Source organism: Myxocyprinus asiaticus, chromosome 47 (genome assembly GCF_019703515.2).
Source record: "Myxocyprinus asiaticus isolate MX2 ecotype Aquarium Trade chromosome 47, UBuf_Myxa_2, whole genome shotgun sequence".
Lineage (NCBI taxonomy): Eukaryota > Metazoa > Chordata > Actinopteri > Cypriniformes > Catostomidae > Myxocyprinus > Myxocyprinus asiaticus.
In genome coordinates this window covers 8,738,211-8,762,574 of record NC_059390.1, presented here as the reverse complement: position 1 = coordinate 8,762,574, position 24,364 = coordinate 8,738,211, and the positions used below count along the sequence as shown (strand labels likewise).

The 24,364-nt window shown below is 38.0% G+C and overlaps 1 protein-coding gene across 2 annotated transcripts in view; it reads right to left on the bottom strand.

Moving 5' to 3' along the window:
* The window catches only part of LOC127436896 (SLIT-ROBO Rho GTPase-activating protein 1-like), a 47,993-nt gene that overhangs the window by 8,490 nt on the left and 15,139 nt on the right, over positions 1–24,364 (bottom strand). Inside the window, exons 4-18 of one of the 2 annotated variants that reach the window (XM_051691386.1) lie at positions 22,978–23,040; positions 21,832–22,011; positions 18,932–19,060; positions 16,216–16,437; positions 15,150–15,251; positions 10,980–11,177; positions 10,418–10,502; positions 10,299–10,326; positions 10,100–10,130; positions 9,929–9,989; positions 9,081–9,158; positions 8,437–8,571; positions 8,042–8,147; positions 5,319–5,543; positions 5,149–5,228 (exon numbers count right to left, since the gene is read on the bottom strand). In XM_051691386.1, the coding sequence (XP_051547346.1) occupies positions 5,149–5,228; positions 5,319–5,543; positions 8,042–8,147; positions 8,437–8,571; positions 9,081–9,158; positions 9,929–9,989; positions 10,100–10,130; positions 10,299–10,326; positions 10,418–10,502; positions 10,980–11,177; positions 15,150–15,251; positions 16,216–16,437; positions 18,932–19,060; positions 21,832–22,011; positions 22,978–23,040 (1,723 nt within the window). The remainder of the gene's footprint in view (positions 1–5,148; positions 5,229–5,318; positions 5,544–8,041; positions 8,148–8,436; positions 8,572–9,080; positions 9,159–9,928; positions 9,990–10,099; positions 10,131–10,298; positions 10,327–10,417; positions 10,503–10,979; positions 11,178–15,149; positions 15,252–16,215; positions 16,438–18,931; positions 19,061–21,831; positions 22,012–22,977; positions 23,041–24,364) is intronic. The other variant, XM_051691387.1, reaches the window with a different exon arrangement.

Sequence of the window (24,364 nt, the reverse complement as noted above, 5' to 3'; positions counted from 1 at the left end):
ACACGTATGTACAAATACAAATCTCTTATATACAGATAGTGCAAGGGAATGTAATGGCAGAAGAGGTAGGATATGTTGGATAAATATAAAAAGACTAAGCTGTGTATTGCACATACTCATTTCTCAATAGGGCAGTTTTAACTGTTCATGAGATGGATAGCCTGAGGGGAAAAAACTGTTCTGGTGCCTGATAGTTCTGGTGCTCAATGCTCTGTAGCACCGGCCATAAGGCAACAGTTCAAAAAGGTAGTGGGCTGGGTGAGTGTGGTCCAGAGTGATTTTTCCAGCCCTTTTCCTTACTCTGGAAGTTCTTGAAGAGAGGGCAGGGGGCAACCAATAATCCACTCAGAAATCCAAACCAACTTTTGTAGTCTTCTGATGTCCAATTTCGTAGCTGAACCAAATTATTGAAGTGCAGAGGACAGACTCAATGACTGCTGAGTAGAACTGTATCAGCAGTGCCTGTGGCCTTTTTCACAATGGAGTCAATGTGGGTCTCCCACTTCAGGTCCAGTGAGATGGTAGAGCCCAGGAACCTGAATGTCTCCACTGCTGTTCAGAATGGTGAGCGGGGTCAATGTTGGGGTGTTCCTCCTAAAGCCCACTATCATCTCCACTGTTTTGAGCATGTTCCAGACACACAGCCAACTGTTCAACCTCCCTTCTGTATGCAGACTCATTGTCATCCTGGATGAGGCCGATGACAGTAGAGTCGTCTGCAAACTTCAGGAGCTTGACAGAGTGTTCGTTGGTGGTGCAGTCATTTGTTTACAGGGAGAAGAGAAGTGGGGAGAGCACACATCATTGGGGGGCATCAGTGCTGATCATACAGGTGCTGGAAGTGAATTTCCCCAGCCTCACTAACTGCTGCCTATCTGTCAGAAAGCTGGTGATCCACTGACAGATAGAGGTGGGAACACAGAATTGGATTAATTTAGTCCAAAGAATAGCTGGGATGATGGTTTTGAAAGCTGAACTGAAGTCCACAAAAAGGATCTTTGCATATGTCCCTGGTCTGTCCAGATGTTGCAGGATATGATGCCCAAGTTGACTGCATCATACACAGACCTGTTTGCTTGATAAGTAAATTGAAGGGGATGTCCTTCAGGTGGGCCAACACCAGTCTCTCAAATGACTTCATTAGTCATTAAGTCCTGTGATTTTGGGTTTCTTTGGGACAGGGATGATGGTGGAACATTTAAAGCAACAGGGAACTTCACGCTGCTCCAGTGATCTGTTGAAGATCTGTGTGAAAATGGGGCCAGCTGGTCAGCACAGGACTTTAGACAAGTGGGTGAAACACCATTTGGGCCCTGTGCTTTCCTTGTCTTTTGTTTCCGGAAGACACGGCACACATCCTCTTCACAGATCTTACGTAAGTGCAGGTTGTGTAGCAGGAGGGGGGAGGAGGGTGGTTGCAGGAGGTGTTGATGTTTGTGTTAAGTGAAGGTCAGAGGTTAAAATGAATAGCTTAACAGACCATATTCCAGCAAGACCATAGTTCTATGGCATTATAATACTGTTAAATGTTGAGAGCACAACATGCATGTAAGAGCGCATCCATGTACTGGTTGCACGAATCTCTCCGCTCGCACACAGATTTGTTTGGCTCTCGGACAAAACTGGACGTACGCTCTCAAGTATGCGCTGCTCTGTGAAATCTCCCTGCTCTCGCTCAGAGTGCGTGTGCATGCTCAAAACATATCCTGTTCACTCGCAAATCTATTATAAAGCCATCCTATAGCTTTGCCTCGGTTCATTCATACAAATATTCTGCCTCTGTAGACGTGTAATATCGAGGGAGAAACAATACCAGAGAACTCATGTGGTGGCACATGCATAGAAAATCCCCCAAAAAATATGTGGAATAAAATCCCGATGTGTCCATTATTATGAGTTCAACATAATATTGGGTCGATGTGTATTCATGTGTTTGTGACAAGTGCAGTTTCAAATAGAGACAGAGACTAGCTCATGTGATGCGAGATTATCACAATTATAGGCTAAAAAACAGTTAAGTAATCCCATTGTCATAAGGAAAAACATGTATTTTTAATAAAAAATTATGCAAAATACGGTTTCATATGATTAATAGAAATATTTATAGCATGTCAGACTGAATTTAAGGTTATCGATCATCATTGGTGAATTGCTCCAACACATGAAATATGATATAACACATGTTATATTTTGATAATATAACACTAGAGGACAACACCTAATAAAACTTCAAATAAGTAGCCAGAATGTATGGCTGTTTTAGTGGATATTATATATATATATATATATATATATATATATATATATATATATATATATATATATATATATATACACACTAAAAGTGGATAGTCTAGTAAATTTTATCAGAGGGGGGGGGGGCTTACTCCCTGATCCCTGGTCTAGGATTTAATAGTCAAATAGGAGATATGTTTTTAATGTTTTTAAAGTAATTTAAAAGTATTTCATTCAACTTAAGGGTATGAACTTTTAAAACTTAGTAAACATGGTTCATATGTTTTAAACCAGACCTGGGCAACTTACGGCCAAGATAACTGAAATATCCAATAAAAAGAAAGCTTTTAGGATAAATGAGCCACGGTCAGGATCCGGCCCTCCACATGGTTTAATGTGGCCCGTGGCTCATTTATCCTAAAAGTGTTTTTTTCAGTTATCTTGCATTGTGACCTAACACGACCTCCACAAGCGTTTAACATGCTCAGGATTGCCCGATAAGAGACACAACACCCCCAATTTGAGATTTATACTTGCGCAAATTGGAAATATTCCGCCTAATTTTATACTTATTTTGTGCAGTCTGGCAACCATGCACGCAAGTGCGCGCTTTCTAGCTCTCGCTTTCCCCTCTGAACAAACAGTGATCTCTAGTGCAATATTCTGCTCAAGGAAAAGTGTTATACGGCCACTCTGTGTCCATTCTTGAGGCTGCCTGTGATGTTTGGTGCTACTAAGTTTGCAGGTAAACCTTTTCAGTGATGAAATTAAAGCTATATTACTTTTTTTTGTTAAAAAAATAACAAAATGTTATTAATGACAGAGTGCAACAAAAATCCATCTTCCAAACCATGTCTTTACCCAAAAACACTTTGATAAACCTATAATAATGATATTATATTATAAATATTTTAGAGCTGTCGGGACAGATTTCACAGGAAATTGCATACATATGTCATTCACCCATGCGTGTTGACGTCATGTCCATACACAGAGAAAATATGCTCCAGCTACTGTAGCGCATGTATGGTCTGGGAGTAGCTGAAGCTGAAAGTCTGTTGTCACAACGAACAAGAAAAATTTACCATGGATCAGTCAAAATGCAAAACCTTCAGAGAATCACCGGTTGTAAAAAAGAAAAAAAAAAGAAACCCCAAACAGAGCAGAGTCTACAAGCAAAAAGTGAAAGCGACAGAGTCCGTAATAAAACCTGAATCAACATCGGCTTGGCGTTTCAGAGGTGGCGACAACTCGGAGATCTGAAAGGACCCAGAGATGGCTTTTTTCTTACTCAACAGGTAAGATATTTTATTGATATGGTTTATGTATAATTGTGTAATCACACACACACACACACACGTCTGTCACATGACATGTTTTCAGATATCCGTCTTTTCCTTTCTTTCGTTATTTATTTGTCCATTCGCTCTGATAAGATGTCCTGTATTCATGGGTACACCGGTGCCTCGAACCACATTCATCCGCGCAGAGGAGCAGGGCTGAACCACAACCAAAACAATGTTCTTCCGCAAGACACATGCAGTTTTATTTTTTAACCAATACAGGGCCAAAAGTTACATAGTGTAGCTTTAAAGATATCGGCATCATTGACATGCGAGCAAAGGCAAGTGAGAGACAAATATGTATATGTATTTTTTATTTGTGCAAATTAGAAATGTTGATGTCCCCTCGCACATGTATGTTAACCTAACTCTTGAAGTAATCATTTATCATAGTCATGCAGCCTGTTTTTTTCAGTTGTGTGCTGAATGGAAAGTCAAACCACTGGCGAGACCCGCATCATGACCTTTTAGCATGTAAACGGGTAATGTTTTGAGAATAAAATAATTAAACTCGCCCGCTTTGCGACAAACATTAAAATTTCTATCATTTTTTTACATTTATTTTTGTAAATTAAAACAGACCCCTGGGGGCCTGGGTAGCTCAGATGTAAAGACGCTGGCTACCACCCCTGGAGTTCGCTAGTTCGAATCCCAGGGTGTGCTGAGTGACTCCAGCTGGGTCTACTAAGCAACCAAATTGGCCTGGTTGCTAGGGAGGGTAGAGTCACACGGGCTAACCTCCTTGGTGGGGCGCGTGGTGAGTTGTGCGTGGATGCCGCGGTGGATGGCGTGAAGCCTCCACACGCACTATATCTCCGTGGTAACACGCTCAACAAGCCACGTGATAAGATGCGTGGGTTGACGGTCTCAGACGCGGAGGCATTTGAGATTCGTCCTCCGCCACCAGGATTGAGGCGAGTCACTACGCCACCAAGAGCACATTGGGAATTGGGCATTCCAAATTGGGAGAAAAAGGGGGAAAAAAATCAAAAAAAGAAAAAAAGAAAACAGACCCCTGATGTAGAGTGTAAAACTGAATAATAAATTAACAGGGAAGTAGAGATGGTAAAATAAATAATTTATAATAAGCTCAGACTTTATTTATTTTTTTAATGCCTGATAGAAAAGTATCTACCTTTCTAGAGCAATACAATACTTTAGGCAATTGCAGAATAGTCCCATTAGTCACATATACACTTCAGAAAACTGAGTACACAACTGTTTCTGGGCTTAAAAGATACAAAAACCAAATCAATGCGGAACATTGGATCTCAAAAGGAATACAGCGTGGCTCCCTATGCACTACTTAAAGACCGATGTGGCCCCTTTATCAAAATAGTTGCCCACCCCTGTTTTAAACAATGCAGTCTGGTAAATGGCAAAGCAGGCATATTTGCTTTGCTATTCATTTAAATAATTTTAAAGATTTAAATTACATTTATTTAAATATGCTTATCCTACTATTGCTAGAACTCATTTCTGAGTGCAAGCTCTTGGCTCTCTCCAAATTCTGTGTAATGATGCAATTCCGCCAAAAATATGCCTACATATTTGCATGCATATTAATTACCCTCCTCACTCGTCTGTGTTTCTGTCCCACCATCCTGTTCTCCCTCCTCAAACGCTCCCGGTTCACTGTATGGACTTTCACTAAAAACACAGCAATATTTTAGAGAGTACAGTATATCCAAAATGCTGCAATCCACCTTCAGCACACACACAAATACACACTCATCTCACCAGTACTCAGTATTGCTCATGCATTTCTCATAAACTGGTCCCTCCAGCTCTTTGGTGTCAGGGAAGATGGTCTCATGGTGGATTATGATTGTTTTGACGATCTCGTTGACGTGTGCCTGACAGGAGACCTGGTCTAAGAGGTCCGGGGTGGGCATCAGAGTCGGACCAAAGCAGATGGCGAGGTTTCCAGGGTCCATCATGTTCTCGTCACTGTACTGGGACAAACTGGAGAGAAATTGACCCAATAACTGTGTAAACCATGCAGCCAAGAACACCTTCCTCTGTATTCTGATTATGTTTAATGAATTTTGGGATCGCATCAACTGTCAGGAAGGAAAGATTTTTCTTCTATTACTTGGTAAATCTTCTTACCAAGCACCAGTAACTAGTTCTTCTGAGGAGTAACATAAGGACCAACATGATATGCTGGATGTCTAATTTCTCTCGAGTGCACTGCTATAATTATGCTTTCTCAATCGGAGTGGATCAGCCTCTCAAATTTCTTGTGGATGAGTCATAAAAATTCCATATCGCACCTTTTCTCTTTGCACCTTTACCCATCCCTTAACGCTCTCTTTCTTTCGCACTCATTCCCTCTGTCTGTCTCGCGCCACATTTAACAATCTCTCTCTCTCGGCACAGAGGTGGGAGTGCATTTAATTTCCAGTGTGAAAACGGATGCTTAGTTCAGATGCCTTTCTCCTATTCACAGAGACACTTGCGCTGTTCTGTTGTGTTGTGTGTACAGTAAGTGTGTGTGTGTGTGTGTTTAGTAGAAACGTTGATGAATATATAGAATATATATTACACCACAAGATACATACTCTTTAGTTTCTTATAGGGGGTATGAGAAAGAGTTTCTCACTTAATCTTGTTAGAATTTATCATAGTTAGTTGGGTCTGTTTTGAGTATGTGGGTCATATGACTTGGTTTAAATTTTCTATGATTGTTAAGTCAGCCTGACCTAAAACCAACATGGCCGCCTATGGTGCAGGATATGCTGACTTTGTGATAATTAATTATATTTTAATCTTTTCTTCAGTAAAAAAAACAATAAAACTGCTAATATTAATTGTGAACATTGTCTTAAGAAGCAGAAGAAGAAAATTAAGTCATTTGTTGTTCATGCTGTTATTTAGCACATTTTGAAGTGTGCATATCACCTGAGATACGTTGCCAGATTGAGGAAAGTAAAAGGGTTAATCCACAATTTTACACATACACATGTATTACACTTACACATGTCATACATGCAACCTTAAAGCTAAACTTTTCTCAGTTTTGTTACACACACACACATTCTCTCAAACACTCACACGCACTCTCTCTCTCTCTCTCTCTCTCTCTCCCCCTCACACACACACACACACACATACAGGTTTGTTTCACTATATTAGTGAGGATATATCATAGACATCCACTGATTTCATAGCAGGCTAAAGATATATTCTATCCCCTAATCCTAAACCTAATCTTCACAGAAACCTGTGCACATCAGTAGATTTAAAGCTAAACATGATTTGTCTGATTTATGAGCCTTTTTTACTAGTGAGGACCACCTAAAATGTCCTCACAAGTGGGTTTTATACCAGTTTCACTATATTAGTGAGGACATTTTCAAAAAATTGGCACTCACAAGTATAGCCTAACCTGTACGTACACACACACACACACACACACACACACACACACACACACACACAATGTTTTAAAATAAGAGGGGAAGTCAGAAACTCATAATTTTTTGCATCAAATAAAACAGGAATATTGATGACTTTGACTTTTTTGTACCTTAATAAGGCAACGTATTCTGGGAGATACAACTAATACAATCCGAAATATATAAAATATATCAACATTTCCTTTGGATGTCTGCTACTTAAGTCCAAATGATATCAAAAGTGACATGAAAAGATATTAATGAAATAAGTGTCCTGAGATATCCTCGGTCTCTGTGACAGCTGTAGACTTTGTAAACAGCAAAATAAAACTGTCCGCGGACTGTGGACATTGACGTCATTTTGCTCGTTCTCGTAGTTGTTGTATTTGAAGCGGATCATTGAGGCTATGATTCATAATGTTTGTCAGCTGAGGGCGCTATTGTGCCATTGTTGAATTTGACAGCCACAGAAACAAACAATGGTGCTCTTTTGCTCTGTTTTGGTCTCAAAATTATCTTTGGAGGGTGGGATTTTAGAATGAGGGGGCGTGGCTAATTCAACGGCTCAGTCACGTGAAAGTTTCAGAACACTAAAGTCGCTTACAGTACCTTTAAAACTACATTCTGTAGTTTAATTAGAATTAGCAGTGAAGCTGAATAGTTAAAATATTTCGGTATTTAAATAGTTTCTCCTATCCCATCTTAATATGCAGAGACAACTATAAATAAGCCATTTGTAGATTAATTTTCTCAAAATCTGCAAACACTGTGGCGCTATAAAACTTCCTCTATTTGTTTTGAGTGATCTGTCCAGCCCGACACAACAACATTGACTAAACCAAAGGCGTGAGTTGGGGGCGGGGCTATCTGTTGGTTCGACCAACAGCAGAAAGGGGGCATATGTGGAGGGCTGTTTGAAAACTGTTTATTTTTGCAATTCCATTCGGTGGTGCAGAAATTACACACTTCAGCTTTAAATAATAAAAATGTAAATCTATGGTACATTATGTCCTAATTTAGATAGCCAAATAAATATGTGTGTGTACATGTGTTTACACTCACTGGTTGAGGAATGCAAACAGGTATCTCATGATCACCAGTGTTGGTCGTGGTGTCATCGTCAGTATTTTCCGGATGGAGAGGGCACGCTCATACAGATTTTCAGTTCCTGTTGAAGGTACATGAGCACACAAGTTTGTAAACAAGGCCAGTCAGAACTTCCATGTGCTTAAATAGGCAGGACTCTTTACAGACATGTGAAAAGACGCCAGCTGTCTATACTCCCCAGGAAACCTGAACATTGTCATTTCCTGAATGCTTGTAACACCATTTCTATCATCCACCTTTCCTTCCTCCATCCTTCCTCACACACACACACACACACACACACACACACACACACAACACACACACGCATATAAACACACACATGACTGCAGAGGAAAACAAGCACTCACGGATGCAGGCGATGAGATCGTTGAACTTCTCCTTGGGAAAAAGAGGGTTGTCCAGGTTTCTGAAGTACATTTTCAGCACACCCGCCACTGAGTTAATGTCGTGGTTATTTTCCTCGTCAGTCAAGGGGTCGTTGCCTGGGAAACAGTCACTAAGATGAGTGTATCCATGGTGGTGGATCTTTTAAATTATAATCTGTGATTTTCACATTTGAATGAAGATTTGAGTTTCTAAAAAGCTGCTGGCATTGATTAATATATTACAAATATTACAGTTTTAATTACATTTAATTGAGTTTGTCTGAACTCTGTTATCTCTCCTGATGTTCAAAACAGTGGACACAAAGACTTTCGCTTAATATATGGTATTTCTTCAACTGCAGACACTTTTATGTCCAAGTGGTTGATTTTATCAAAAACATTTGTCGTTTGCTAACTATGAAATAGAATTTGTCTGCAATTTTATTTCAAAATTATTAAAAATTGTCATTTCCACCACAGAATGCAGTCAAATACAATACATAATTTGAGATGTGGTGAAAATTTTCTTGACGTTTCAGAAAAAAAGTCCTGTGATGCATGTAAATCCACTTATTAAAATAAACCAGAGAAAAGTAAAAGAGTTTATTATCTAAAAGTCCACAAACCTCGTTCAAAAGAGTTCTTAATGTCATTGACTTCAACCTGTGAGCCTGAAACCCTGAAAATACCCTGGTGTTGCAGACCTGAAAATAAACAAACAAACAAACAAATAAATAAATAAATAACCACATTTAAGTGCAAGTGGATCCATGCATGTGTTGTATTCATTATTTATTTGTATTATAATTAATATATATATATATATATATATATATATATATATATATATATATATATATATATATATATATATATACACACACACACACACCCCCACACACAGTGTATATATACAATTTTTAATCAAATTAATTACATGATGTGCCAGTTAATCAAATGATTAGCAAATAATCGCATAACAATATTTACTGAGAAAGGCCCCCAAATAAAGGTAATATAGAATATAATGATTAAAATAATTATAAATATATAATAAATATTATAATTCAGATAATTCAAATACATTACATCATGTACATATATAAATATTGTGCCAAAAGACAAGTACAGCCATTAGACAAAACAAAAAGTGGTTTTAAAGTCAAAATATTGCTTTATTATTTCCATATCCTTGAACATAACCCAATTATAGGCCTTCTTCCCTCTGCTCTAGTTTTAATTGTTGGTATATGTACTCATAAGTCAGACGGACACTGGTAGTTTCATCGCATCTCACTAGTTTTCAGCGCCTCTAGTCATGAGCACTGGGACGATATGTTAAGTTAAATATAGTTTGAAACTAAAAATCGCATCTTGAAATCCTTGTATTCATTTTCATATAATTAACTGCACAAAATTAACGCCTTAAATCTACAAGCCTAATTTATATATAGGCTTGCAATATATTCCTCACCGTATAGATTAATAAAGCGAATGCAGCTTTCCACAATCAACGGGATAGCCTTCCCAGAGTCCTGTAAACAGATCATCAAAAATCAGTCCATGAACATTGTAAACAGTATGACACACATATGTCGACACAGTTGTAAACACACAGGTGTAAACTGAACACAGACTGCGTTACCTGGTGTCTGCTGTGGGAGTTGCGTCGACGGCTAAATGATAAGAGAGAAATACAACTGAAACAAGAGATTTAGCATTCAAAATGGTCATGAGGACCTTTACAAATATCAAGAGGAGATTGTGATTTGGAATAGCATATGCAAAAAAAAAGGGGGCATTAAAGGTAGGTCGGACACAGACACATAGATGACGAGATATACCTGGTTGTCATGATGTCAGCTCTGTATCCTGTGGACAAAGACATTGTATTAGGTAACATTTGATTGGATGGATGGATGGCAAACAGGAACATTTGATTTTGGAAGAAGTGCAATGTCACCTTCTGCTATGCTCCTCTTTAACATGTCGTGTTTGGCTTGAAGTTTAGCGATGAGATTGTTTCCTTCGAGATACTCCTTTAGTTTCTATAGCCACAAAAATACACGCACAGTCAATAATAATCTAATTACACTGGTAAATTAATGATCTAATCAGTCCTGGTCATCCTTCAGTGGCCATAAAATAAGTTGAAAAATACTGACGTTGCTTCAGGTTAAGCCCATTAAACAGATGATCACAGCACTACAAATATGCAGCGTGGACAGGACATCAGCTTCAAATCTGAAGCAAAGAGGATTTCTATTTATTTTCATTGTATGGACAAAAGTTACAATGAAAGTGAATGGTGACTTATGCTGTCATTCTGCCTTACATATCCCTTTGTGTTCCACGAATGAAAGTAATATGGATTTGGAACAACGTAAGGGTAATTGCTGACAGAATTTTCATTTTTGGGTGAACCGTCCCTTTAAACATTACATTTTCAAAATGGTTGTGTCCTATAGTGACTCCCAATTAGAGCCGGTCTCGCTGAGTTATTGTGTGTGTGGGCCAACATTTACTGTGAAATAGAAGAGCTCGGTTTCCTGCTGGTTGGCACGTCTCTTGGCCAGGCTGGGTTTGCTGAGGTAAGTGTCTGATACGCTGGATTTGACAGACTCAGTGGAGCGACTGTGCTGGAAGCTCTCTGACACATCATAGTCCTCCATGTTCACCATGTCCTGGATAGTGCTGAGGGTGGCCTCTGATGTCTTTTTCACCTTCAGAGGGAATACAGAATACAATGGTACTTTGATATATGACATAGTACTGAATGATTACCTCAAAATGACATAATTTTTAGGTAGTTTGAAAGAAAAAAAAAAATCATTTATTATTTTTGTCTTGTTTTCCACAAAAAATATCTGAACATCCATACAAACATTTTTGTATTATTAACAAGATAAGATATTAAAGGTGCACTCAGTATGTTTTTTTTTTTTCATCTTAGACTTACACTGACACCTAGCGGTGTGGATGCAGCATCATTCAAACACAACAGTTTTCAGTTTAAAAATGCCATTGTAGAAATTCACTATTTACAGCCATGATTAATTTAATCCATGAGTGAAATTGTCTAATAACAGGGTGGTTACTGAGATTAAGTTTGTGGTATTCAGTTGGTCATGTGATCCAATTTAAAAAGCCACAGTTGTGGGAAATTAACCTTTAATTGCCATTTAAACCTGTGTGTGTCACTTTGTGTGTCTGTAACAAGGCCAAACATTCAAGGGTATTTAAACTTTTGATCAGGACCATTTAGTTGATTTCTGTTATCATTATGATTTAAAAAGGAGCCAAACAACTATGTGATAATAAATAGCTTCATATGATCACTGTCCTTAAATAAAAGACAAAATAAGAGTTTTTTTGCATGATCAATCATATTTTCAAAATCAATGCCAAAATTACACAATTTCTGCCAGGGTATGCAAACTTTTGAGCACAACTATATATATATATATATATATATATATATATATATATATATATATATATATATATATATATATATATACACATAGATCTCTGTTATCTCTCAGAGAATAAGCTGCTGGATGACAATCAGTCAGGCTTCAAAAGTGGACACTCCACCGAGACTGCCCTGCTCTCTCACCGAGTCGCTGAGACAGGCGAGAGCTGGATCCAGATCATCCGTCCAAATTCTACTGGACCTTTCTGCAGCCTTTGACTCAGTCAACTATCAGATCCTACATTTCACCCTCTCTACTCTGGGCATCACAGGAACTGTGCTTGACTGGTTTAATTCCTATCTCTCAGGTAGGTCCTTCAAGGTAGCCTGGAGAGGTGAGGTGTCCAAGTCACATCAGCTACTTACTAGGGTACCTCAGGGCCCAGTGCTTGGGCCACTTCTCTTCTTTATATACACAACATCACTTCTCTTACCACTGCTACGTCGATGACACACAGCTCTACTTGTCTTTCCAGCCCAACGACACCATGGTGACTGCTCGACTGCTTGTTTGGCAGACATCCCTGCCTGGATGAAGGAACACCACCTGCAACTTAACCTAGCCAAGACTGAGCTCCTTGTCTTTCCAGCCAACCCTGCTGTTGAACATAACATCACCGTGCAGCTGGGTCAACTACAGTAACACCTTCCAAAACGGTCAGAAATATAGGAATAACCATCGATAACCAACTAAATTTCACAGACCACATCTCAAAGACAGCACGATCATGTAGATTTACACTCTACTATATCAGGAGGATAAGACCCTTTGTCTCTGAACATGCCACACAACTTCTTGTTCAGTCACTTGTCATAACTAGACTGGACTTCTGTAATGCTCTCATTGCAGGCCTCCCTGCATGCACAATTAGACCCCTGCAAATGATCCAGAATGCAGCAGCAAGTCTGGTCTTTAATTAACCAATGAGAGCGCATGTTACACCACTCCTAGTCTCTCGTCACCTTCTGCCGGTTGCTGCGCGTATCAAATTCAAGGCTCTGCTGCTGGCATACAGAACAGACACTGGGTCTGCTCCAACATACCTAAAATCATTTCTGCAGAGCTACGTTCCCACAAGAAGTCTGCAGGTGCCTTATTGTACCAACACAAAGAGGCACCAAAACACTTTCCCGGACTTCATTGTACCACGTTGGTGGAATGACCTTCCCAACTCCATCCATGAAGCTGACTCACTTTCTGTCTTCAAAAAATGGCTAAAAACACATCTTTTCCATGAGCACTTAACCAGTCACTTTAATCTGTCTTGAAAAGTACTATTCTGATGTTAGTGAAACTTTGTAATACAGCACTTTTCGTACCACTGTCTCCTTTAGATGATTCGCTTATAATGTATTCCTCTTTTTTAATTCGCTTTGGATAAAAGCATCTGCCAAATGAATAAATGTAAAATATATACACTACTGTTCAAAAGTTTAGGGTCACTTATTTATTTTTATTTTTTTATTCACATTTTAGAATAATAGTAAAGTCATCACAACTATGGAATAAAAGAAATGGAAATATGGGAATTATGATGTGACTAAAAAATAAATTATCTAATTTATCCAAAATAAATAAAAACTGTGTTATATTTTAGCATCTTCAAAGTGGCCACACTTTGCCTAGAATTTGCAGACATGTACTCTTTGCATTTTCTCAACCAGCTTCTTGAGGTATCACCCTGGGATGCTTTTTAAACAGTATTGAAGGAGTTCCCATCTATGTTGGGCACTTATTAGCTGCTTTTCTTAATTATTCGGTCCAAGTCATCCATTTCAAAAACTAATTTTTTTAAATATAATTTTAGTTTTGTAATTACATAAATTATTATGTTGGCACAATTATATTTTTGTCTACAAAACTAATTTCAAACATTTAAGCATATGCCTTCAGATCAAAAGATTTTTAAGATCATGAGAAACATTTCAGTCAAGTGACCCCAAACTTTTGAATGGTAGTGTATATACTGTGTATATTATACATACATTATATATATATATATATATGTTTTTTTTTTTTTACTGGAAAACAAGACAAAAATACTCAGTAAGAACATGCATTGAAGTTTTTTGCAGTAAAGTAGTTTGCAGTATATACTAATTTGTATATATGCATGGAATGTATTGACCTACTACATTTGCCTAAAAGTGAAGTACACAATCGGAGTTTACTGAAAGGAATACTATATCACACAATTTGATGCCCTCTTCATTTCACATGTGCTGAATGAACCTGAACACACAATCAGATTTTTTTAAAGCCATTTCACATCTCCTTGACCTATTTGATTGGACTGCCAAAGATTAAGACATTTTGGCACAATATCTGATAAAAATGCAAAATAACTACATTTACTTCTGATGTAACTTGACATCACTCACTTAATTAAACATGCAAAATGGCAAGGTCATGTGGCAACACAGCAAACTACTGTTTAAATTGTTCAACATTTCATACTGCAAACTTTATGCATTTAAAAAAAACAGGCCTCCCAACATCTTTAATATACAGTAGTCACCCTTCCAAGGCACTCTGTTGTAATAGAAGGCAAAGTACTGTGGCAGTACCATGATACAGCTATGGTATCAGATGGTAATACAATAGTCCTTTGATATATTTTTAATAACCATATTCATATAGCATGCTATCTGCATGGTCCTCCAAGGTGTTTAGAGAAATACCATGTTGTTACTATGGTACATGTTAAATTTAAAAAAAATATATATATATAATATAATGTGGTACTTTTGTTTAGTGACAATTTACATACTCTAATCAGGAACTGGTCTTTATCTATTTAAATAAGGAAGAACAGAGAAATATCAAGCACACACATCCACACAACTCTCTCTGTTCAGTCTAAACTCTCTGCAGTAAGAGCATTCATCAGCACTTCTGCTGTGTCCTTCACATGCTGAGAGCTGCAGGAAACAGCTGGCCTGCCAACAACCAGCCATAAACAACCTCACAACTCCAACAGAGACAGAGAAGATGGAAACAATATGTATGAATGCGCTTGTGCCTGTCGCTGTGAGGGAGAGTGCTGGTATGCATATATAGTACCTGATGACATGAAGGGAAGGAATGAGGGAGAGAGAGAAATGGAGAAATCGAGGTGTGTACGGCTGTCAGCTCATTCTTTATCCTATGGGGGAACCACAGCTGCCGATGTGCTCATTCGAGAGGAAGGGATTGTGTGTGTGTGTGTGTGTGTCTCACCTCCTCATTTTCGATCTTCAGTGTGGAAAGGCGAGACTGCAGCTGCTGGAATCGGAGAAGGAGCTCGGCTTGCACCTGCGGCAGTGCCGTGATTTGACTCACCTAAAACATCAACACACATTTATTTCTGAAACCACTCATCAATACAAACAATCCTATACATTTGATATACTTAGTGGTCAATTAAAGGGACAGTTCACCCACAAAGGAAAATTCAGTTATCATTTACTCAACCTCATGTTTTTCCAAACCTATATGACTATCTTCAAAAGGAACAAAAATGGAGATATTAGGCAGAATGAACGCCTCAGTCACTATTCAGTTTTACTATATGAAAAAAAAAGTGACTGAGGCTAATATTCTGTCTAACATCTCTTTTTGTGTTTCATGGAAGAAAGTCATGTGGGTTTGGAACAACATGAGGGTGAGTATATGATGACAAATGTATATTTTTAGGTGAAATATCAACACCAATTATAAAAACAATCAGAATTAAATGTATTGCATAAACTGTATGTTTTTTTGCAGCTTCAGAAATTAACTTCCATAAATGGGCAATAATGGCCCCATACATTTTTCATAAAAATAATAATGTCATTCTTTTATTCAGATCCTCAGATATCATTAACATGTTATCAATCTGTATAATTAAACAGAGAATATATTTCCTTCTACCCATATGATTAAATCAACATCAAATCATTTTATGTGATAATGTTCAAATTATTTTATGAATTACATCAAACGTTACATAAATGTTACAAAAAGAAGTAACATTTTGGTCTGTTCTCACATAAAACCAATTGGATCACTTTTGAAGACATGGATTAAACCACTGGAGTTTTATGGATAACTTTTATGCTGCCTATGTGCTTTTTTTGAGCTTCAAACCTTTGTTCACTATTAACTAGCGTTGAATGGACCTACAGATCTGAGAGACCGATGTTGTGCATTTAGCATGAGAGAATTTTTGGGTGAACTATTCCTTTAATTTCTGACCATGGTTCCTTGCTCCAGTGCAAGACATAACTAGATTTTGATTTTCTTTTTTCAAATTGCATGTGACCTGGTCTCCTAAGTGTGGTTGAAAGTTGAAGCGTGCAGGAGGAGTGAACGCTGTGGGGTGAGTTTCCATAAAGCGCTGCCGGTCACTGCCAGGGTCCAACCCCTCCACTGCCCCCTCCAAAATATCAAGGCCCTCGTGTCGAGAGGTTTCCAAGCTGTATTCCGCCGACAAGTAGGTCCGCAATGCCCTGCTCAGGCCCGCGTGGTAACCGAGATCACAACACTGTTAAAATACACATAAACACAATTGTTTTCCACATGGAATGGATTCATGTAGAGCTGTCACTCAAAAACGATTATGACAGATAAACCTTTACTTTCAAGCGTTTATCTACAAATTATCCTCCCCGGCTTCTGTTCTCAGGGTTAATTTGAACAATTTTTCACCTAGGCTTCACTGCATCTCACGTCCCACACTCTCTCTCTTTCACCCACCCACGTGCTGTCTTTATCTCTGTGTGAGCAGGTTTGACCTCTGTGACACAGCGCTCTGATCAGCCAGATCGGAGCAAATTCTGATGAGCAAAACACCAGACACAGCAAATACCGGAGCACAAACGGCATGTGTGAAAAATAGCTCCTGTGGAATCTTTTGCCCTCGCTGCACACTTGATTGAGTGTGTGTATGTGGGTAGTATTGAATGGAATCTTATATAATTTGTCTCTGTGAGATGTATTTGAAATGGCATACTACCAAAGTCTTTCTAGCACTGTCTGCCATCTTTGGAACACTCTTGGGAGATGACAGTGCAACTCCTAGCTACTTGAATGGGGGAACACCGAAATCTCAAAAACGGTTGGTCAAGATTACGATCAAATAACATTTCAAATCAGCAATAAAATTGGATAATATTGGAAACATAAATTGTGCTTCTTTACCTCATATTACACTAAAACACGCAATTTTCCTGACTTGTATAGCTAATGCGCATGCACATTTTTTAGATGATTGACAGACGATATCTGTATCTAAAAGGTGATTGGCTCTTTTACCTGTAAGACGGGACTTCCTTTCTACATCCGTTGATTGTTGGGCACTAGAGCTTCTTGGTTGGGCGTTCCAATTTCTTCCATTCAGTTAAATATAAGTGGCCCATCTCTGCTAAATAGTCTCTGATACTACCCACTATTTTCTAAAAAGTAGTATGCAGTATGCATACTATGTTCAGTATGCAAATTTTCTATATGGATGAATGACCTACTACATTTGCCAAAATGTATAGTATGCAACCAGAGCATGTACATAAAATACTCTGGCTATGTTTCAGAATAGCATCTTACCATACTACTAGTACTATTCTGCAGTATGTGGTATGTATATTGCGCACAGTACGCACATTTTCTGAATGCGTGGCCTATTACATTGGCCAAAATGTGCACTATACCTTTCCAACCACAGCACATACTTTGGCTACATTTGAAATAGCATACTACCATAATATTAGTATTGTTTCAGTAGTATGCAGTATGTATACCGTGCACAATATGCACGTTTTCTAAAAGCATGGAACACCTGGATAACCAACTTTATTTTCCAAAATGGGCAGTATCATATAGAAAAAAATGCAGGACGTATTCATTCTGGCCATTCTCCGTTGACCTCTCTCATCAACAAGGCATTTCCGTCTGCAGAACTGCCGCTCACTGGATGTTTTTGGCACCATTCTGAGTAAACTCTTGAGACTGTTGTGCTTGAAAATCCCAGGAAATCAGCAGTTACAAAAATACTCAAACCAGCCTGTCTGGCACCAACAATCATGCCACGGTCATAATCACTGAGATCAAATTTTTTTTCCCCATTCTGATGGTTGATGTGTACATTAACTGAAGCTCCAGATCTGTATCTGCATGATTTTATGCATTGCACTGCTGCCACACGATTGGCTGATTAGATAATCGCATGAATAAGTAGGTTTACAGGTGTACCAAATAAAGTGGTCGGTGAGTGTGTATATACAGTGTATGTATATATACAGTAAATATATATCTCTCAACAAATTATTTGATTGGAGTGCTAAAGGTCATTTTCACACAAAATAAAACTGAATTAAAAATGCAAAATAAACACATTCAATTCTGAGACATTAACTGCAAGCCACTAGATGAAATAAACGTGTATTTTCTTTTTTTGTTTTACATTAAAATTAATATATTGTTAAATATTACATGAATACTTGTAGTTTGTATCTATCATGTATTTATTAATTTAAAGTGGCAGCATGCTATCTACCAAAACCAAAAACCCAATAAAAAGGTATTAAAAAAACACGCAATGTGAGGTCGTATGACAACAATGCAGCATACTAACGTCTAAAATCTTCAGGACATACAGTTATGCATACTATTTCACATACTATTTTTAAAAATATAGTAGGCAGTTTACAGTATATACTGCACAGTAATCAGTAACAACTGTAGTATGGTAGTATTGAATTCCAAACATATCCTCTGTTCTTGCTACTGTTTCACAATATGCTAATGTGTGCTTGTAATTAAAGGCTTAGTCTCCATCCCATCCTCCCTGTTATAGGGTGCATTTGTGTCTAATTAAAAACAGTGGAGGCTTCCTTAAGTAGTTATTATTAATCAGGACTATCATTCATTACTGGGCTTGGTGAAAAAGCAAATAAACGCAACCATAACACCATTCCCTTCATGCAGCTGCAATTTCCTGTCCGCATGAGCGACAGTATATGCCTTCCAAATCAGATACTCACGTCAATCAAATGCGACAGGTCGTTGATGTAATATTTAAACAGAGAGGCGTTGGTGGCCTCCAGAGTCAACAGATACTCGTTCCGGGCTTTCATAACCTTCAGTTTGTTCTCCGAGTACTTGGCTTGGCGCTGGGGGAAAATGATAGAGGTAGAGGAAGAGGGGGGGATTTAAGGAGAAAGAAGGACAAAGTGTTGAGTAAGTGCAATATCTCCAAGGCAGGAGATAAAATGTTTTTATTGACAGACTAATCAACTGTCTTGTGTCTAATGCTTGTGTGTTAGCACAGTGAAGCTCTGTGATTTGCAATCTATCATTTAATTAAAGTTGTTCAGCTGCTGGTAAAACCCACAGATCTTTCAAAGCAACCTTTTTTATTAAATTGAGCAAGAATCCTTGAATAAAGGAGGGGTTTTCAAACTTAACAGAGCATCTAGTTGGTCTCTATAGTTTTTGTGCAGTAATTCACAGTAGCTGGGTAAAAAGATGTTATGCATCCTGGTTCTGACTATATAGTGTATTTTAGCCTAGCTGTATAAGCCAATTAGCATCCAGGACCAGAGCCATTCTTTTAATCCTTGTTTGAATTTAATAAGTCTGAATTTGCATTTGTTGGGATTTCAGTGTAATTGAAGATGTATTAATGTGTGCATGCATATACACCGATCAGCCACAACATTAAAACCACCTGCCTAATATTGTGTAGGTCCCCCTCGTGCCACCAAAACAGCGCCAACCCGCATCTCAGAATAGCATTCTGAGATAATATTCTTCTCAACACAATTGTACAGAATGGTTATCTGAGTTACCGTAGACTTTGTCAGTTCGAACCAATCTGGTTATTCTCTGTTGACCTCTCTCATCAACAAGGCATTTCCGTCCACAGAACTGCCGCTCACTTGATGTTTTTTGTTTTTGGCACCATTCTGAGTAAATTCTAGAGACTTTTGTGCATGAAAATCCCAGGAGATCAACAGTTACAGAAATACTCAAACCAGCCCATCTGGAACCAACAATCATGCCACGGTCCAAATCACTAAGATAAAATTTTTCCCCATTCTGATGGTTGATGTGAACATTAACTGAAGCTCCTGACCCGTATCTTCTTGATTTTATGCACTGCACTGCTGCCACACGATTAGCTGATTAGCTAATCGCATGGATGATTGTTGATACCAGATGGGCTGGTTTGAGTATTTCTGTAACTGCTGATCTCCTGGGATTTTCACACCCAACAGTCTCTATAATTTACTCAGAATGGTGCCAAAAACAAAAAACATCCAGTGAGCGGCAGTTCTGTGGATGGAGACGCCTTGTTGATGAGAGAGGTAAACAGAGAATGGCCAGACTGGTTTGAATTGACAAAGTCTACGGTAACTCAGATAACCACTCTGTACAATTGTGGTGAGAAGAATATAATCTCAGAATGCTATTCTAAGATGCGGGTTGGCGCTGTTTTTGGTGGCACAAGGGGGACCTACACAATATTAGGCAGGTGGTTTTAATGTTGTGGCTGATCGGTGTATAATGTACAGTTATAATGTATGCATCCATGTATACATGTATATATGATGTATGTAAACCAATGGGACATTGTTTTACGTTCCTGCTATACCACTAAACAGAAAAATATCCTGACTGCCTTTTCTGCCCAACACTGTAACAATTGTTCATTCAAGACCCTCCTTCTCCCTAGGTTACAAGAGCAAAATGAATGTAAGTGAACACATCGTCTGTTATGGGGGTGTTTTTACTGGAAAACAAATACTCTGAAGAGAAACTATACTGCATATAAATAGTTTTATTTATGCACTGTGACACTTTCTAGAGATTCCTGGCAGGAAAGCTGTGTGCATTAGCCATCTTATGCCCAGAGCACTACTGTCAATGGCTTGCAGTTACAAAAGCAAAATGGCCATGCTTCTTTGCTTCTTCTCTAGACTCCCTAGTGATATGCTAAGATAATATTAATATATCATGTTCTGATCGCACATGCTGTACAATGCTGTACTGGAATGGGCCCATTGCATTAAACCAACCAAGCATCCAAGTAATCAAAAAAAAGAAAAAAAAAAAAGAAAAAAAAAATCATTTAAGCATAACCAACAAAAAACATAGCTTATTTTCAGGTTGGGTTGGTTATGCTTAAAGTGGAAATCATTCACTCAAAATGCTGAATTACTGAAATAAAATCCTTCATAAAAGAGTTCTAAGCCATGAACCAAATCAACCAGCTCAGAGGTGAATCACAACATTACAAACTTTGATTTTAAGCAACAACAAAAAAATATTTGAAAATCTGAACTGAAACTGAATTTTTTTATTAAAAACAATGGAAAAATATAAAACCATAAGTTGTTGATTATAAGTAGGGAAATAATATATTTCTTATTATTGCCAAATATTCATATATATTCAAATATATGAGTAGTTTGAGAGAGAAGGGAGACATGGAAGTGGGCGGTCGCTGCAGAGCTCTTTTGGTGAGCTTTGTTGGTCGCGGCTCTCCAATTGGTGATTTAAATTAAGCTGAAATAATGCGGACTGATGGCTTTAACAGAAGCATAAACCATCGATTAACAACCTCAGAGCTCACTGTAGGTCTATCTTTAAAGGTTTATAAGTTATCATTAAAAGTCGATTTGTCTATGGAAAAAATTTATGGGATTTTTTACTTCCAGAACCCGACTACTGCACTCTATCGAAAATGCCCCAATTAGGAAAGTTCATAGAAAATCGAGAGTTTCCCACTGGTAATTATGACTTTGTGGTGGCATTCATGAGCATATTTCATAAATATTATAAATGTGATCATTCTGTGATGACTTAAAAGCAGCATAACATGTATAGATTTGTCAAACAGCATGATGACAACATAACATGATGAAGATATAGACCTCACCTTCTCTTTCATCTTCTGGATCTTGCGGGCAGCGTTGCGTCGTTGGTGCCGATCTTCAGTCCGCAGGCTAAAGACAGCCTCTCCGCCCCGACCCTGTCGTTCACCCTGCCTCTCAGCCTCCTTTAACTTATTCTCTGCACTAAGAGTCTCACTGTGATACATGTGATACGTCTTCATAACCTGCAGGGGCAGACCATCCACAGAACCACATTACCCATAATGCCCATGCACTTAAAAAGCCAGATTTCCATACATTCACAGGTACATACTTAGATACAGTTTGGAGACAAATTTGTCCCCATAAGTGAGCTAAATCTGAGAAAACCACCCTTTGAGAACATTTGGTTAAATCTTCATGTGGAAAAATGGTTCACAAATGTTTTTTTTATTTTGTATTATTATTATTAATTCTAAAAATGCAAATGGTTTTCTTTTAGGGTTATGGTTAGGATGTGGGTTTGGGTTAATCTTTATTCATTACAATTACCTTTAAATAAGAAATAAGAATTCTATGGCATTTCCCTCTTCAGATGAGTAAATGTGTGTGTGCATGCATGTGCAAATCATTCTTAACAAAGACACAAAAACTACTTAGATGAGGTTACACTGAGGTTTAAACTCCTCAAACCTTTCATACTTCTGTTCTGTGCACTCATATCATTTTCAGCAAGCACTCCTCATGATAGCAGTAAGCTCGGCTGACAGAGTTAAAGCATGCCGTCTTGGTTTTAAAGAGTTTATTTATTCAAGAGCTGCTGGCTTTTAAGATCTCAGTCCTGTCAGAAAAGCTCACATTCAGGTCAAATATTCAAACACAATTAAAGGCAGATAAAATGGTACATAACAGATGGAGTGAAACAAAAAGAGTACAGAAGATACAGGCAAAAAGGAAATTGAGAAGAAATATCACAAAAGCATAAAAAAAAAAAAAATGCTAGACCAAGTTAAAGAAAGATGAAACTGATGCGGTTGAGTTATGGAGTGATCGAAGACCAGAATGTCAGTGATGGAGGGGGAATCACATATTGATGGAATGATAAAATGAGAGATGTGGAATGAGAGAGAGAACCAGGACAAAAGTGATGGGATGAAAAGTAATCCAAAAAGAGATTGAGAGGATGATGAGAGAGAATGAGACGAGCTCACTGTGTAGAGTTCGTTAAGAATCTTCATTAGGTCCTCTTGCAGTTGGAAAATGATCTCTTTGCTCTGTGGGTCAAAAAAATGCACAGGTTATATTAAAGAGGACAGAGAGCAGGGCAGTCTGGGTTAAAGTCAGAAATTGCAGTCAAGCTTTGTCATTTCTAAACATACAGGATGGATCGAAACAACTTAAAAGCCCACTTGTATGTTGCTTTACTGCTTTTAACATGAAGAGTGCAGTTTATTTCAAATGTTCAAATACTATCTCCTTTCACAGCTTAACATGCATAGACAACTACAAGCAGGGCTGTAAATGGAGGGGAACGTGGTGGAATGGAGTGAATTTTGTGGGGGAACAGTGTTCCGTTCAAACTGGCTACATTTGTAAGGGGAATAAAGAGTATTGATTTCTTTTCTTGACTAAATAGCCTACGAAAGCTATGAGGGTTCTGCACATAAATGCGTGGGATCTTCTGCATCTGTGGTTGCGCAATGTTGACGATATCGCGAGTGGCCAGAACACATGCAACTTATCGACAAATGCACACAGGTATCCATGGGCAACCGATCCACGCATGCATGCAACAGATCTACACACACTCAATTTAAAAAATCTACGCACCAATAGAATGCACAAATATATGGTTTTCTTTGCTCACAATACCATCCACAAGTACATAAGTCATGCAGTATGTGTAATTTAATGCACAAATACATTTTACATACCACCATTCAAACATTTTAACAAAACAAAAATAAAAAAAACAATTGATGCTTCTCCTCACCTTGGATGCATTAAATTGACGCAAAACACTAGCAAAAACATTAGAAATATTCCAATTTATTATTACTGTTTGAAATTAGTGTATTATGTTTTTTTGTTTAAAATGAAATGCCATTTTTACCCATGATGGCAAAGCCCCATTTTCAGCTGTTATTACTCCAGTCTACTAAGAAACTAATGTCACATAATTCTTAAGGAATCATTTAATGTGTTAACTTAGTACTAATGTAACATTTCTTTTTGTTAGAATGGTTAAAATGGTTGTGCTACTTAATGAAGTGTGGAAATTGCAATATAGTGTATTTTCCAGCTGAGGTATTGAATACACTTGCATTTATTATAAGTTACTTTACACTTTACAAAAAATAACCAAAAAGAAACATATTTCTCCTCAAATTCATCAATCTATTGTTCTTTTGAGAGATGAAGGCTATTCCATGCACTTCAGTTTTGAAAGAATATAACAGACTTGGTCTAACTGGGACAGAGAGAGAAGTTGACAACCCAGATGCACACCAACAACAAGACAAGTACATCAGAGTCTCTAATTTGAGAAACAGACTCCTCACAGGTCCTAAACTAGCAGCTTTAATGAACAGTATATGC